At 35.3% G+C, this 18,668-nt stretch overlaps 1 protein-coding gene across 1 annotated transcript in view; it reads left to right on the top strand.

The window, feature by feature from the left end:
• Positions 1 to 1,544: 1,544 nt before the first annotated feature.
• The window catches only part of LOC129143198 (MAM and LDL-receptor class A domain-containing protein 1-like), a 42,926-nt gene continuing 25,802 nt past the window's right edge, over positions 1,545 to 18,668 (top strand). The window contains exons 1-5 of the mRNA XM_054678217.1: positions 1,545 to 1,688; positions 7,179 to 7,271; positions 9,893 to 10,100; positions 13,059 to 13,170; positions 16,013 to 16,159. Coding sequence (XP_054534192.1) covers positions 9,957 to 10,100; positions 13,059 to 13,170; positions 16,013 to 16,159 — 403 coding nt within the window. The 5' untranslated portion in view covers positions 1,545 to 1,688; positions 7,179 to 7,271; positions 9,893 to 9,956. The remainder of the gene's footprint in view (positions 1,689 to 7,178; positions 7,272 to 9,892; positions 10,101 to 13,058; positions 13,171 to 16,012; positions 16,160 to 18,668) is intronic.

The raw sequence follows: 18,668 nt of genomic DNA, 5'->3' as shown, positions 1-18,668 counted from the left end.
ATTATTATTTTTTATTTTTTTATTTTTTGGGGGTAGCAGTAATATTATTATTATGGTTATTTATTTTATTTAAGTTCCAGGCTATGTGTGCAGGATGTGCAGGTTTGTTACATAAGTAAACATGTGCTGTGGTGGTTGGCTGTACCTGTCAACCCATTACCTAGGTATTAAGACCAGCCTGCATTAGCTATTTATCCCAATGATATCCCTCCCCTCACCCCTCAACAGGCCCCAGTGTGTGTTGTTCTCCTTCCCTGTGTCTGTGTTCAAGTTGTTCAGCTCCCACATATAAGTGAGAACATGTGGTGCTTGGCTTTCTGTTCCAGCATTGGTTTGCTCAGGATAATGGCTTCCAGCCCCATCCATGCTCCTGCAAAGGACATGATCTCATTCCTTTTTATAGATGCATAGTATTCCATGGTGTATATGTACCACATTTCCTTTATCCAGTCTATCATTGATGGGCATTTGGGTTGATTCCATGTCTTTGCTATTGTGAATAGTGTACAGACTATTTTTAATAAGATTAATAGACTTTACTTTTTAGAATTACTCTTTTCAAACTGCTTTTTGCCTTGCAGGTGCCTTGTAATTTTTTGTTGAAAGTCAGACATGATTTACTGTGCAAAAGACATTAATGTAAATAGTGTAAGTTTTACATTACGTTTATCCAGTTAAGGATCATATTATGCTTAGTATTTGCTGTAGCTGTAAATATGTGAGGCTAAAATTTGGTCTCATGTTCTTGTTTTTGTCTTTCTTGTTGTATTTGGGTTTCCTTAGAGACTTCTTTTTAAATAAATGTCAGAGACGTGCAGCAGTTTCAGTAGCATGAAGAAGCATTTCAGACTTTATTTTTGAAAATGAAGTTGTAAAATTATAGAAATCTCTTTATAAATCTGTGTTGTCATTGTTATTAAGTTCAAGAACAGCTCCAACTGGTTTTAAATATCAGATGGGAAAAATTTATATACAATATCTTTATGTAAAACAAAATCCATAGGTGACGTTTAAAAGGACTGTAGATATCTCATACCTCTATGTGGCTTGGTAAGAAAGAAGACATTTTAAGTTGTATTTCCTAAAACTATAAAGGATTTTCTACAAAAAGTAAATCAAAAAATCATCCAGAGGGGCAAGAATTCTGGGAAGGATGAAGAGAAATTCTTGATTAAAAAAGGATTGAATTGTGATATTTAAAAGAAAATGACAATAATTTGGTGGTATAGCAATTTGTATATGTAGGTTTCTTTTACAGGAATCTTGAATTTTTACAAAAGGGTGTTATCAAATTTTGATTATAGAAATTAGGAGATTTCTCTACATATTGGAAATGATATATAAAAATGAAAACCTGTTATTTGTAGTTGATGTAATCATTTGAAAACACTCTATCCTTTTAAGTAAAATATTTGTGTTTTAAGTCTGGTTTTGAAAACTTCAGAAATGTGATAGTTTTAGTCAGACAGAAAGAAGCTAATGTTTTCCTAAATTGCTTCTTTTTTCTTTTATCTTTCAGCTTATTATGTATGGGTAGGCGCTAAGCATGCTTTCACTCTTAACCATTTAGACAGCAGGGCTTACCTAAATAGCTCTGTGTGTGTTATTGCCTGGGCAAGAGCTGTCATCTTCAATTCTATTATGCAATGGAAAGCAGTGTCCTGAGAGTAAGACTGTATAATAATAAGGTAAGGAGAAAGTTGCATTTATTTCAAATTCATTGAATCAATGAAGTTTCTAACTCTTGGCAACTTGTGTTTCGATTTCTCAGTTGCGCATAGGCTTTTATTCTTTAACTTGACTTTATTTGGTATACTTTTAAAAAGAATGATTAAGAAACTAGGATAGGGGACACTCTCATGTACAAAAGTTAATGTGATAACTTGCCCAATATTATTTCATAAAGTTTTCAAAATTCATGGAAGTATATTAAAGAAACTATAGATCTAATAAAAATGGGATAGCTGAGATTCTGTATTGTGAGCTCTGTATTGAAGCTCTGATGTGATCTGTTTTGGACATTACAACTATATATCATTAGAACTATAAATATAATGGTTAAAACTTACTTGTTTGGGTAGCAGTAGACATAATTTTTAAGACTGGTAATTATTGATTAAATATTGAACAATGGCACACTGGGTAGAGTGAGTCCATTCTTCTTCTCTCTCCTTGTCTAATATGCTCAATGAGTTCTAAAGTGTAAAGCTGGGTGAGTACTCCAATTAGTATAACAGATAAAAACAAACTGACAGCTGATTCCGTAGTATAGGAAAACACCCTGCTTTTTCTACTCTTACGCACTCAGCACTCCCAATATCTCACTTCTGACACCAGATGCATGTTTTTTTTCCAACACAGCAATTCAGTTCTCTAGTGGACACCAACTGAGTGTCCTTTGATTTGCCTCAATTCTGACACTGCTACGTGAAGATAGTACAGATTCCACAGGTTGAGGTCTCAGGCCCACAAGACTACCCCTACTTCAGATGTCAATCACAAGCTTCCTATTGTGCCTCTTACCTACCAGCTATAAATTGGAGTTCCCATGACCCCCTTCTTAGGTTTGATAATTTGCTAGGATGGCTCACAGAATTCAGGAAAACACTTTACTCATGTTACCCATTTATTATTAAAAATGTAGATGAACAACCATATGGAAGAGATGAATAGGGCAAAGTATGTGGGAAGAGGGGTGGTGCTTCTCTTCCATGCATTCCCGGGTGTGCACCCTCTAGGAACCAAAATGCGTTCAGCAATCTAGAAGCTCTCTGAAACCTGTACTTCAGGAATTTGTATAGAGGATTTGTCACATAGGTATGATCATTTATTAGCTCAGTCTCCAGCCCCTCTCTTCTTCCCCAAAGAGGTGGGGCTGAAAGTTCCAAGCTTCTAATCATAGCTTGATCTTTCTGGTGATGAGTCCCATAAGATTCTATTAACATCCCTACTGATTAGGAAATTAGCAGGTTTTTGGGAACTATCTGCCAGAAACTGGAGATGAATAAATATATTCATAATAAATAATATATAATGTATAATTATATGTAATATAATATATAACAAATAATATATTTATTATTTTATGTATCCAGATTTATATGATTCACATAATTACATCTATATGTATGTGAGATATCTATAGATATATATCTCTACACATCAATATAGATATAAATATATAGATAGATAAATATGGATGTCATATATATATCACATATCTGTAGATATGTGGATGTGATTATATATATATATATATCTCCCTACACATCCATATACACACATATAGATATATAAAGTAATATACATATGTATATAAATTCTTTTTTAATTGAATGAGATATAATTTTCCTGGCATTCTGGAACTTGTTATGTTTTTGTGTTTTTTGCAATAGTACTTTGTAGTCACTGCCCTGCAATCTATTTAATATATTTCACTCCATTTGGTAAGGTGTGGGTGGAGGAAGAAAAGGGGACAACATCTCCCTATCCTTCCTGCAGCATTACAAACTGTCCAGATACGTGGGATCAATTTTACCAAAAAGGAAGAGAGAAAAAATTTAACTCTATCCATGTATGTTCCACCATTCATGCCTCAATATTTCAGTTGCTGTCACCTGTGCTGTTTGAACCAATCCCAGCAAGCCTCCATGCAATCTACAACATTCTATAATTTCCAACTCCTTCTTCAATAAAGGCATAGTAGAGAAATTCTTGAATAATTTCGATGAGTTTAAATTATAGTTAAAATGGTTAAATTATATATGTGGGCCTATGGTAATGCTTTTCAGATGACAGATAATTAATTATTTCATGAAAATTGAATGAATTTTTAGCCTAAATTTAAGTGGAAATTTGTATTATAATATGGTCTAATCCTGAGGATTATTTTAATCTGCTCTGAAAATGAGTGATGTATTTTAAAAGTTTCAATGCATGTAGAATGGAATTGTGTATTTAATTATGAATGTGAGTATGTACTGTGTATGTAATTATGAATGTGTATATGTATTATGTAATTATGAATGTGTGTATTTAGTATGTATGTAATTATGAATGTATATAGATTGGAATTACTGAAAATGAGCCATGCCATTCTTCTGGTGGCTTTAGAACCATACAAGAAAAGAGTGAAAACAAATTGGCTTCAAGTGTTACATCATATAAAAATGACGTTAGATACCACACATCATTAACTCTATTAATCAGTAATACAGTTATCAAGATTCTGTCTCTCATATTATAAGAAAAGAAGTTAATCATAGGGAAATGATCTAGTGTATTAACCAGAACCAAATGAATGTACATCTTAGAGATTGTTGACTGATGTTTGATTTGTTAGTATCCTGTGAGGTGTCCTGTCTTTTCTGACACTATTTGCTATCCTCTATACATATGTTACTCACTGATGCAAAATCTGCATCAAAGTACATTTAAGTCCCAAGACAATGTTTTATCACACACTTAAAATGACTCCAAACAAACCTATCATTTAAAAAAGTAGCTCTTGATGAAAATGATGATTTACATCTTTCCATGAACAGAATGCTGTTGTATGTTGCGAACATCTATTACTCTATAAATGTGAGGAGGTAAGCCAAGAAATATCTATCAAGAATGCTGAAGGTTGTTTTCTTTATTTCCAGAGGACATTAGAACTTGAGAAGTGAAAAACTCAGGTGAAGGCAAGTTGTTAAATAAAGAGTTCACTCTTTAGAATCAGCTCAAGTGTGTAGCAATTCTAGTTTGTACCATCTAACCATTCTTGGGTTAGATCTGCGTCCATGATCTATAAAATAATACTCATAGCAACAGACTACTTTTGTTCTGTGTAGGGTTTCCATGTAATTATTTACCAAGAAATTTACATGTAATTTTTCTTTACGACCAAATTTACTTGTAATTCTTTACCAAATTACATGGTCTTATTCCTAGATGCGATCAAAAGTAGTGAAACTCAACAACATTGACTTTGGTACCCTTGATTTCTTCACTGGAAGAGAAAAGCATAGACTGGCATCTCTAAGAGATAGAGTGTTAATAAATATGTTAAATATTTTTCTTGAAAGGTAAATCGGCATTATTGATCCTGGACCGGCGGAGCAAAGATATATTTTTTAAAAAATTATTTACTGATTTTAAGATAAAAGTAGAACATCACTTGAAAAGCCTTGCTGAGTTGGAGATTTCTTTTTTACATTAACACCTGTGAAAAGTAACTAGAAAGTGGAAGAGTAAGAACAGAAATAAAATGAAACCTGATTTCACTAAGAACAAATTCTTTTTACAAAACATTGCTAGTGCCATCAGACTGGAAAATGTATAGAAAAATATAGATCTCATTCACTGTGTACTATGAACTTGGTTTATGAAAAACTATTTAAGTTTGGAAAGAACACTGCTCACTTTTCAAAAATGTAAGTGCACCCATCTTCAGGGGGAGCAGAGGGGAATCAATTAGTCACTGTGAAAGAAGAGCACAATAGCTCTAAATTATTTTCATAAAATGAAAACGGGGGAAAGTGGTGAATGCAATTTGCCAAGAGGTGTCACTAAAAGCATCTGTGTAGGGTGTAAGTGTTTTGATGCTAAATAACTGAAGTTGTGTAAGAAATAAGCAGAAGAAAAATTAGTTGCTTGTCTCAACTTTTTATAACTCCAGTTCATCCCGATCCGCCATGAAAGCTATCAGCCGAAAATATGTCCACCCCATGTGCTTCATTGTCTTGTGGAAATCTTCACAGTTGATATGAATAAGTAATGAAGCAAATTGTAATGGATTTAGACTATCTTCTGAAATATTTAGGTCTTGGAAATTTGGAGTAGGCATCTGAGGGTGCAGGACTAAGTTGAAAGTAGATTCATTTTTAGAAAATCTTGGGCATGCATAAAATATGTGAGGCTGAGTGAGGACACAAATATTGATATCACTTATCATTTGGATTAAAACAAGATGTTGCCTTTCAGGGCCGTTTTCTATCTCATGCTAGAAAGTGGGACAGAGCCAGGCTCAGAGCTCAACCTGAGACATAATTATGTCAATCTTCACATTTTTACCATATTGTTACCTAAAAATTCATGCATTCTATATGTAAACATTATGAACAATTTGGTCTATTTTTGGGAAGAAATGTGAATTTGAATGTCTAATAAAATGTAAATAAAAATAAGATTTCAGAGCATAAAAGCATCAACATAAATCATAAAGACCAATGCCATACATGCCGTAGACAAAATTTTGAGTACCTTATAGACTTTTTTATTTTATTTAGTTTTTTTGAGACGGATTCATGCTCTGTCGCCCAGGCTGGAATGTAGTGGTGGCATCTTGGCTCACTGCAACCTGCGCCTCCCAGGTTCAAGTTATTCTCCTGCCTCAGCCTCCTGAGTAGCTGGGATTACAGGCACCCACCACCACGCCTGGCTAATTTTTGTATTTTTAGTAGAGATGGAGTTTCACCATAGACTTTTATTGAGCTTCTTACATTCAATACATGTTTTGAATGCAGTAAAGGCTTGTTACTACACTCATAGCATGTAGTAACAATTTTACATAGATTTTGCAATCTGAAAAATGATCATTGTACAGGTACATAACATAGATTTCTCTAAAAGATGTAAATAGGCCTTTGATAGAATGACCAAATTAAGAATATAATTTTCAGAATGTAACTGTATTGTTTGGAACTTGGACCAAATGTTTCCACAGGAAAAAATATTTAGTATAAATTGAAATTGTGCAGAAAATGCATCTGACAACATTTTTAACCTTTATATTGTTTGCCTGTAATCTTTTTCTTTTCTAGTATCATGGCAATATTACAAAATGTAATAATGTTATTGTGATCAACATTTAAATTGCTGATCTTATTAACTGTTATTTAGAATTTTATTTTTGAAACGCAGTACTGTTTTTTTAAAAGATTTCATCCAAATTTTTGTTCCATCCTAATACTGTTTATCTACAAAAAGCAGCTTTACTACATAAACATGCTTCATTTCCTTATTTTTTAATGATATTCAGCTTTTTCAATTTGACTACCAAGACTTTAGATTTCCTAGTACTTTATATCATACGGGTAAGGTAATACCTACTACAATGTAATTAAAAGAGCATGTATGTAAATGTGAAGATTAGAATATGGGTAATGAGTGATGTCTTTCTCTTCAAATCAAAGGAAGAAGAAATATTTTGGACATACAACATATCAACTCACAGCCAATGGGTGAAAGCAGATGTGTTAATACCAGAAGATCTGAAGACATTTAAGGTATGAAAGAAAAAAAAAGTATTTTTTTATCATGGTTTAAGTTTTAGCTTTGCAGCAATAAATTGATCATGCACTGCTAAAGTTAAATTAGCATTTAAGTTAGGGATGCGTGCTTGTATATTTGGGGAGAGTGATTGCTTACTTTTTAAATTGTACCTTTTCCTTCTGAGACCAAATTTCCCATGGCGGGGGAAATAGAGTGTATCCACTCTTGTTCACAGCTTCCTCATTCTCCACAGCCTTCCTTTCTTGCTCCCCAGCACCATGCTTTGCCCCAGGGAAACAAATTGCATTATGAAGTAGGTAAATAGTAAACTGGTATTGAAACTTAGTAGAGTATAGGCAAATGTTTTGAATGCAAAAATTCATATCTTTATAACACATGGAAAGCTCTATGTACACCAAGAAACATATGAAACATACATAGGCTCAATAGGAATGCTGTCTCTTAAAAAATTAAATTGATATTTTGTGTTGTATTAGGTTGGTGCAAATGTAATTGCAGCTTTTGCCATTGTGGCTTTTGCCATTGCTTTTAATGGCCAAAACCTCAATTATTTTTGCACCAACATGATATACGGAATGCGTAAGTTTATTTATGCTGGAGTGTGAGTATAAAATGATGATACTGATTATATGTGTGGGTTATGAAGCCAATTTCATTTCTTTATAGTGATATTCCATTTATACATCCTATCACAGCCTATTGAGTTAACATTTTGACACTATTTAATTTTCATAGGCTGATATCTGTTTTTATAACTTCTCAGGTACTAAACAAGTTTCTTTTTTTATAAACTGAAGATTAAATTTTGTTTTAACTCAAAGATAAAACAAAGTAAAATGTAAAGAAAATGAATTTGAGAGTTATTCCAGGTTCTCAAGTGGATATGTAATGTAATTAGCTGTTCAATAATTATAGGCCTTTGAGATCTAAGTTTAAAACCATCAATTTTTGAACCTCAAATTGATATCATTTCTGCATTTCTGATCTCTTGCTGCTATGAAAATATACAGCTATACATTAATAATTTTTACATGTATGATATTCATTATGGGAAAAGTATGTAGCAGCATACAAAGTTTTCTTATTGTTGGATATGATTTAAATTTAATATTATTTTCTAAACCAAATTATTAGACATATTTGCAAACTGAAAATCTGACCTTAAGTAATTATTAATGAACAAACAAATATATATCCCTCGTATTTTGTTTGTTTGAAATGGAGTCTTGCTCTGTCACCCAGGCTGGAGTGCAGTGCTGGGATTTTGTCTCACTGCAGCTTCCACCTCCTGGTCTCAAGCAATTCTCTCGCGTTAGCCTCCCAAGCAGCTGGGACTACAGGCATGTGCCACCATGCCCAGCTAATTTTTTGTATTTTTAGTAGAGATGGGTTTTATCATATTGGCCAGGCTGGTCTCGAATTCCTGACCTCAAGTGATCCACCTCCTTGGCCTCACAAAGTGCTGGGATTACAGGTGTGAGTCACCGCACCTGACCTATCCCTCGTGTTTTGAAAAGAAAATCTATTCAGAAACTTTAAGCTGGATGAAACTGAAGGAAGTCAATTTTAATTCTTAGTATCTGGCTGGAATTTTAACCACATTTAGTGCTGTTTAATAGAACTTTCTGCCTAATGGAAATGCTTTATATCTGATGTCCAGTATGGTAGCCACTCATCACATGAGGCTATTGAACAATTGAAATTTGGCTACCATGACTGAGGGAACTAAATTTTATTTTATTTTCATTAATTTGAATTGAAATAGTCCTCTGTAGCTCATGGCTAATGTTCTGGACAGCAAATAATTAGTTATCTGTGATACAGTCAGCTATTTATACTTCTGCACTTTTGGTGTTAAGTAATAATTGCTCTTGGTAGAAACTCAAGGAATGCTAATACTTTGACATTATCTTACACTTGACCAGCAATTTGCGGTTGTTTCATTTGCTAATATTGCTTATCTCCAGAAAAGCTAGCAATTCAATTGGTGACAACAAAATTTATTTACTTTAATTGACACTTCTTTTCTCATTAAAGAAGTTACTCTTTTATGTAAGTTGAATAGAGTTTTATGTTTATTCCCTTACATTTTTTTATTCCTATATTGTGTCTGTTTCCGTTTGCCTGATATTTTTCTTCATGTATTCAAATACTAATTTCACTAGTTAAAAAATAAGTCAGATGCAGTTACAGCTCTTGTTCTATAAGTAATGACAATACTTCTTATTTTCCTTGAAAATGAAAGAAAGAGAGCTGTAAAGATGATGACCAAGTAACAAGTTTGCAGTCAGGGACATTTTTGATAGTTAAGTGGGATGCTTGTGTTTTGCCTGATCCTGGGAGGTTTCTCTGAGCCTTTAGTGGAGCAAATGTTTCCATCAGTTTTTTTTTTTTAATACTTTAAGTTTTAGGGCACATGTGCACAACGTGCAGGTTTGTTACATCAGTCGTATGAGCATGGGTTGAGCTTATCAAACAGGAACTTTGTTATATATTGCCTTGGTTGCTTTAAACACTTTTTCTCAATAACTACTTTGTCTTTATCAACCTTCTTTAGTTTTTTGTCTTATTAAGGAGATTGCAAACTCATAAATTAATCTTTTTCTTCCTAAAGATTATTTTTGAAGGGACTCTTTAGAGCCAGAGAAGTTTTATTGCCCTTGATCACCTCTGGGTCTATGCCTGTGGACAGACCCAATCCAGAAAGCTTTGCTCTGAAGATGAATTCCCTTGCACTAGTGGCCAGTGCATCGCCAAAGAATCTGTCTGTGACTCTCGGCAGGACTGCTCCGATGAGAGTGATGAAGACCCAGCAACTTGCTGTAAGTGAGTGAATGGCTTACTAGTTAACATGCTCTAATTCAAGACTGTTAGTTGGATTTAAAACAGTCTTTGTATCTATCAAGGCAAAGGTAAGTCATATGTATGAAATGTGATAAATATGCATTATGGCTCTGAAACTATTAGTACTATGCCTTCAGGGATCTCTATTTTAACTTAATGTTTTGGTGCTTGTTGCAAAGTCTGCAACATCTCTCAATTTATTCTACAAATGAATAGTTGTGATTATTGTTGGCTGGGTGTGCGAATGTGTGTACTTTGATTAAAGAGAAGATGGGTGGTAGAAGGAAACTTTTTGTACCTTTGCCTTGGAGGCATATAGTATGGGTTGCTAACTTTTATTGTGTATGCTTTTTTCCTCTCTAGTCAATCATCTTGGAAGCTGTAGCTGGGAGGGATGAGTAGGAGGAGGGTGGCCCTTCCTCCAGGGCAGCTACCATGATTGTAGAAATCACTTCAGCCATCATGGCTGCCTTGGAGGAAGGGCCGCTCTCCTCTTACTTGCCTAGAAAACACTTCAGCCAACCGGGTGCAATGGCTCACATCTGTAATCGCAGCACTCTGGGAGGCCGAGGCAGGCAGATCACGAGGTCAGGAGTTCAAGACCAGCCTGGCCAACATAGTGAAACCCCCGTCCCTACTAAAAATACAAAAAATTAGCCAGGCGTGGTGGTGGGCAGCTGTAATCACAGCTACTTGGGAGGCTGAGGTAGGAGAACTGCCTGAACATGGGAGGTGGAGATTGCCGTGAGCTGAGATCACACCATTGCACTCCAGCCCAGGTGACAGTGTGAGACTCCGTCTGAAAAAAAAAAAAAAAAAAAAAAAGAAATCACTTCAGCCATGACTGGCGTTTGGGAGGGCCAAAGTGCCCCAACACCTTTCTTTCAGGCCTTTTCTGAAGAGTCTTTGATAGAAGTGATGACAAGAGATCCCATTGCTATTCAAGCATAGTCATAGTTCAACAAAAATATAATTTAATTTACAATCCACAGGATGATTCTCATATGAGGTAACTTAGCAACTGAGATCCCTGTGTCTCTTTAGAAAACATGAATTCCAAGGATATGAATCCAATTTCTGTATCACAAACAGGTGGTTTTTAAAACATATTAAAAATTTGACGTTTATTTTACTGAAGTGTCTTATTTTAGTGAGATGTTTTTTTGAGCAGAGGTGAAAATATTGTAATAAGATAAATGCCACCTTTTAAGTGAAAAGCTCTGTATAATTGGTTTCTCTTGGGAAGCTTGGATTTTATTAAGAGCAATGCGGAGGGACACAGGAGAGAGGAGATGAGAAAGTAAGGCTAAAATCCCCTTCTGCCATGTTCATCAACAGCAATCCAGTTAATACTTCAGACTCCTAGCTTTAAACCAAGTAATCGGCTAACCAGTGTGAGCTCAACGGAGCTTTTGGGCTGCTCTCTTCTTTTGTTCAAAACAAGCGATGTAAGAGCAATTTATTTACTCCAATGTATGTGAAGTTTCTTTCTATGTTTTATTTAAATTTTTTACAGACAATTTGCTTCATTTCTGTTGGGGAAATATTTCTTTCTAACAGTTTCTATAATTCTTAATGTCAATAACTGAAGGAAAATATATTTCCTTTCTTTCCACGTATATAATTTTTTTTTTTTGAGACAGAGTCTTGCTCTGTCACCCAGGCTGTAGTGCAATGGCATGATCTCGGCTCACTACAACCTCCACTTCCCGGGTTCAAGTGATTCTCCTGTCTCGGCCTCCAGAGTAGCTGGGATTACAAGCATGTGCCACCACACCCAGATAATTTTTGTATTTTTAGTAGTGACAGGTTTCATCATGTTGGCCAGGCTGGTCTTGAACTCCTGATCTCAGGTGATCCACCGGCCTCAGCCTCCCAAAGTGCTGGGATTACAGGCATGAGCCACTGCACCTGGGCACTTGTATATTTGGAAGCTTAGCTTTTTCTCCTCCATTATTTTCCCTGTAGTAAATCATACTTTATGTTCACCTTTAAAAAATTGTTTAGCATTTGATTTTCGACATATTTTCTCATTTATTGAAGTTTCATTGATTATGTATATGACATTTTTCCAGTTCAGTAGCTCTTGATGCCATATTCTGCTATTTTCTTTGGGTGAATGCAGGAATGGGTAATTGTGTTTCTCAACAAAAACAGTGTTACTTATTAGTCTTTTAAGTTTTTAAATAGTGTAACCTCATTTGTCCAAAGAAAACCTGTCATGTTTGCATGATTGAGATTGACTTGATATAGGGAATATGTCATAAAAATGTAGCCATATTGCATACAGTATATATGTGTATTCATGTATTTTGATACCAAAATGAGTGTTTCATGTAAATATATATACAATTATTTATGCTGTGAAATTATATAGATTTGGATTTTTAGAATTGATATAAATTTACACTATTTGCTGCACTAAAGTATTTAATATACTTTTGCATATAGACACGTGCATATGTATATTCTTACAAAATAAAAGAGGCTTTCCTTTGAAATTTAAAACCATATTGAAACATTTTACACATATGAAAACATTTGTGTTTTACAAATTTGAATTTGTAATATCAAGTTTTTTTCATAAACGATTCTTCCATGTTCATGAAGCACAAGAAAAATATCTTTATATATTTTTTTTATTGCACTTTAGAATGAATCTCTAGGAGGGTATAGCTTGTGCAGGCAGTTTGAATAACACCAGGAATACTTACCAAATTCTGGAGAATGAGTAAATATGAACTCGTGAGGATTGTCAGTTGGTTTTCCACAGCCAGTGTGCTTTTCCCCAAAGGCAGACTCACTCAGGTCTTCTCTCATTATCAAGTTGCTCTTACTTTTAGGTATTATTTTAATATATGGCATAACATAGCCTACAAACCGGTGGCTTTTCAAAATCAGTTAATAAAAATGGCCTGTGTGTTTTGCTGCAACAGCAGACTCCATGGACCAGAGCATCAGCATTACCTGGGAACTTAGTGGAAATGCAGAACCTCAGGCCCTGGCCCAGCCTTACGGAACCAAAAGCTACATGGAACAAGGTCCCAGGTGATTTGTCTGTATATGAAACTTTGAGAACCACTGTACCAAAGAGGCTTCAGGAAGGAAGACAGCTAGGGGAAGAAACAGATGGCATCTAAAAAAATTGAGAAAAACTAAAGGCAAACAAGTCAGAGTTCTCTCAGGGTAGAAGCAAAAACTCTCTTTACTTTGCTAGTCCTTAAGAGCATCAATATTAATAAAATATTTATAATGTGTATTTGTAATGTATATTAACACAATATTTATAATATAATCCTGTTAGAATCTAATATATTCTCATTAAATGAAATATTCCCCATTCATTTCCCATACATAACTTTCTTTCTTATTTCACAGAGAGCTGATTAACTTCTGGAGGATTCATAAAATATTTTACTTTTCATGATCCAGAATTTTTCCCAGCTGCACAATGAAATTCTTTCTTGTCTGCTCATATGCTGTAGTGGTTAAATATGCAAGAGAAAGCTTTGTCATGATCTTAAAATATTACTTTAACTGATGAACTCTGAGTAAAATTTCTCTAAAACCAAACAATAGATTTTTGATGTTTATTAACATAATCCTGTATTAAATGAGGGCAGTTAAGATTAAAATATATCTGCACCCTCATGTTCATTGCAGCATTATTCAAAATATCCAGCCAAAACAACTGAAGTCTCTGAGAATGGATCAAACAAGTGGGGTGTGTTTGTGTGTGTGTGTGTGTGTGTGTGTATAAAATGTATATGTGTTCACAATTAAATATTATTCAGCAATAATGAAGAAAAAACTTGCTATTTGTTACAATGATGAGCCTGGAGGGGATTATGCAAAATGAAATAACCCAGACAGAGAAAGACAAATACAGCACGATCTCACTTATACATGGAACCTAAAAAAGTTGAATTTGTAGAAACAGAGAGTAGAATGGCAGTTGTCCAGGGCTGAGGCCTGGCCGAAATGGGGAGGTGTTGGTCAAAAGATACAAATTTTCACTTACAAGATAAATAAGTTCTGGGAGTCTAGTGTACAGCCTGGTGACTATAGTTAATAACACTGTATTTTACACTTGAAATTTGCTGAGAGTAGATCTGAAATGTTCTGATCACACACACAAAAGGTAACTATATGATGAAATGATGCTAATTAGCTTTACTGTGGTAATCTTTTCTCTATGTATATGTATATCAAAACATTACATTGCATACCTTAGTTACAATTTTGTTTGTCACTTATACATCAATAAAGCTTAAAAAATTAATACATATATATGCAATATGTTTTTAAAAATCTCTATCAAAATAATTAAAATACAACATGCCAAACATGTCCAAAGATACACATTGGATCCCTGAACAGTTTATACATGAAATAGATCTAATTTTCAGACACATGCTACAACATGGATGAACCTTGAAATAAGCCAGAGACAAAAGGACACGTATTGTTTGGTCCCAGTTATATGAAGTACCTACAGTAGGCAAACTCATAGGGACAGATAGTAAAATGGTGGTTGCCAGGGTTTGAGGGGAGGGGATATGGAAAGTATTGCTTAATGGGGGTGGAGATTCAGTTTGGGAATGAAAAAGTTCTGGAGATGGATGGTGGTAATGGTTGTACAACAATGGGAATGTACCTAATACCATAGAAGCTTACATTAAAAATTGTTAAAATGTTACATTTATGTCATGCATATTTTACCACAATAAAATACACATTTGTATTTATATATAAAATTTCAATAACTCATATAGGAAAAAAAAATATATATAGAATCTACTTCACTGTGTTCCAAAAAAGTTGGCATGATAGATATATCTTCAAATCAAAATAGTTCAGGAAATTCCATGAAATAGGGGTTTTTTAAATTATAGGACTTTAAAAACAATTTTAAATGCTAATATGAATTGTGTACCTTCACAGGGGACGTTGGTATAATAGTCAAATGAAAGAAATTTAAACCAAGGATCTTGTATGATGCATTAATTTTTACTGTGATATTGTCTCCAGATGTCTTTCATGTAAAAAAAAATGTTGGGCTGGGTGTGGTGGCTCACGCCTGTAATCCCAGCATTTTGGGAGGCTGAGGCGGGTGGATCACGAGGTCAGGAGATCGAGACCATTGTTGCTAACACAGTGAAACCCCATCTCTACTAAAAATATAAAAAATTAGCCGGGCGTTGTGGTGGGCGCCTGTAGTCCCAGCTACTCGGGAGGCTGAGGCAGGAGAATGGCGTGAACCCAGGAGGTGGAGCTTGCAGTGAGCCAAGATTGCACCACTGCACTCCAGCCTGGGCCTCAGAGCGAGACTCTGCCTTAAAAAAAAAAAATAAAATAAAAAGACAAAAGATAACACCAGCTCAGTTCCGAATATCTAACTTACCTGCAATTCCAAAATGGCTAGGTATTTTTTTTTTTGAGAAAGTGTTAGGATAGAATAATAAAATGCATACTGAGATGCTGACCTCAAGTTATTTGTGTGTCCAGAATTAATTTAAACTTCCCCCTTCCCAGTGGATTTTTTTCATTTAAACTACCATCTCAGCAGGTTTATACTGGGCAAGCAAATTAGTTACTCCCTGAAAAGCTTTGGAGTTCCACCTTGCATCATTAAATAAAATGGAGATGGCCAACCAGAATGAAATGTACCAGACTTACAGATGGAAGCATGTGGAAGGGTCATGCCTCACACAGCACCTGAGATATTGTGTGTGACTAGATAAAGGAAAGCTATTCCGATCATTAGAGAATATTCACTACCAAGCAGAATAATTTTGCAGGCCTCCTAAGATGATTAGCTAGCGTAGAGCAGTGTTTGCCTGCATGCTCTTCATTTCTCCTCACCTGTTTTCTCTTCTACGTGTAACAGCAAAGCATCTCGCCTGTGACTTTGAGTCGGGTTTCTGCGGTTGGGAGCCATTTCTCACAGAAGATTCACACTGGAAGCTGATGAAAGGATTGAATAATGGAGAGCACCACTTTCCTGCAGCTGATCACACAGCAAACATAAATCATGGTAGGACATTTTCCTCTTTAAAAAAAATAGTTTTCTTTCTTGCATGCTGTGGAATGATGATACTGTGTATTTTCATTTCTATTCTGTAGACTGTATACATGGAACTCTGGTTTGTCTTGCTTTAAAACCTCCTGACCAAGTTAATAATTGGCGGGTAATTGAGTTCCCTGAAAGGAGCATTGTTTTAATCACCAACATGTTTGTTGTTGCAATTTTTATAAGTTGGGTTAAAGGCATAAAGAGGTGGAAAAGTCTTCTGATCATTTTCTCAAGTTGCCCAGAATCAAGTACAGTAGGCTTGCCTTCTTTTTAGAGCAATCCAATTTTTTCAAAACAGGAAGAAAAATAGTCTAATCTTGTTTCTGGGAACTGAGAACAGAGATTTAGCACTATCTGTGAAATAAATTTACAAATACTTGAATGCAATTTAATCAGTCTTCGGGCTTCTTTATAATAAACAGTCTTATTCTTCCACATATATATTTTTAACCATCATTCCAGTGTTTACATATCATCTTAAAATAGAGGAACCATAACTACCTGTGGTATTCCAATAAGTGTCTGTGAAACTCCAATAAAACAGAAAGGGTTTGTTCTCTTTTCTCTTTTGCTTTGTTCACATTTATCATCCGATGTCATTCCCCATATACGTTAGCATCGTGTTAACTTTACTTTTTAAATGTATATGTTTTAAGTAAAGAGTGTCTCGCCACGTTGCCCAGGTTGATCTCAAACTCCTGGCCTCAAGCAATCCTCTCACCTCAGCCTCCCAAAAGTGCTGGGATTACAAGAGGGAGCCACCACACCTGGCAAACCTTACAATAGCACAACTGTACTTGTACTATAGATCATCTTTCAACCTCATTGAACATTATCCTATTTGCTTCTTCTTTCAGACTTCCAAAGAATTATACCAAAAATAAGTATTGATCATATTTTTAATTACAGCCATTGGAAATTGGGGTTGGTGGTAGTGGGTGAGGGTGCTAGGGGATGGGGTGGGAAAATTCAACCATCCATCTGTTGGCTACAGCCATAAACCTAGTTAATTGTTTAACAGTGTGGTAAGTTCTTAATTTTTGCTTTTGTGCCATGACTCATTTCTTTAACATTTTGTAGCAGACAAAGTTAAGTTTAAAGTTTAAAATAGAAAGGGGACTATAAATCATTGGAAGTATGTATTAACAACACATTTTCTCTAAACTCATATAATATTTTACTTCTTTTTCTCTGTTCAAGCCAATTATTAAATACATAGCATAGACGATACCTGGATGCACAAAGATGGATGCCACGATCCCTGCCTTTGAGGTGGTCTCAGTCTAGTAGCTTAAGTAGATAAGCAAGGAATTGCAATCGGTTATGAAGGATGCTTTAAGAGGGATGGAAGGTGATTCAGATGGATTCGAGATGCCTTGTTGAAGGAGATGACTCCTGAACTGAGCACTGAAGGGAAATGAAAAGTAGTCAGGAAGCCAGAAGTAAGGAATTACTGAGAGAAGACGGAACCAAAGAGAGGTGGGAGGGATCATGTCCTAATTGGAGGGAAGAATCCCCAAAGAGGGCAGAAAGATGGGAGTAGTTAGGGATGAAAGACGTGTGTGATTGGACAGGGAGAAGAGAACTGATGAAACAGAAGAGGAAGGAAGGGGACTCTAGAGAGTGCTGAGGAATTGGAAATGTGTCTGCAGGATGATGGTGACCCAGGTAGTCATGTTAAAGCATGTGACCAATCAAATTTGCTCTAAAGGGCTGTTCTGTCTGAGATGAGGAGAATGGAGAGGGTTAAAGGCTGGAGTCAAAAAAACATGGATGTGCTGAAGAAATATCAGTGAGAGATGATGAAGGCCTAAGCCAAGGCAGTGATTCTCAAAGGGAAGCTGTGCGGGCAGTGTGTCATTGTGGTCTGATGTGAGCATACCATAACCAGTTAGGGAAGAGCACGGGCTGCCCAGGGTTCCGACACGATGTTGACACTGCACCCATGTCTAAATATTAGGGTGCTTCAGTTTTATTAGATAGAAAATAGAGAAAAGAAAAGTAGCTTCCCTGTGGAGTTGTCATGAGGATTAAATGAAATAACACCTGTGAAGGTTTTTCCATGTAGTAAGAGCTCCATAAACATTAATAGATATTTGTTGTCCATTCTAATAAGAAGACTAGGAAAAACACCAGATAAGACAATTAGAAAATATGTTTGTAATTCACCTTTAGTCTTTTGCCATCTTATAATTACTACATAACTATGATTTGCATTAAAAAGATTCTAATAGAGCCCCTGTGTTAGATGTTGAAAGACCCATTCTTTTCCAGTGAGTTGAAGAATAGTGAAAGATAACAATATGACTGATAAAACTAGGGGCAGCTGGTCTCACCCAGAGTGTGAGGGACAAAAACGCAGTCTTTCTCATTTTAGAAAGGGCCAATTAAAAAAAAAATATATATATATCTGGATCACGGAGTCAACATCTCTTTACCCATGATTGCCATGATCAAACCTTAAAGAGAA

This window comes from Pan troglodytes, chromosome 12, assembly GCF_028858775.2.
Source record: "Pan troglodytes isolate AG18354 chromosome 12, NHGRI_mPanTro3-v2.0_pri, whole genome shotgun sequence".
Taxonomy (NCBI): domain Eukaryota; kingdom Metazoa; phylum Chordata; class Mammalia; order Primates; family Hominidae; genus Pan; species Pan troglodytes.
This window is presented reverse-complemented; position numbering and strand designations above follow the sequence as displayed.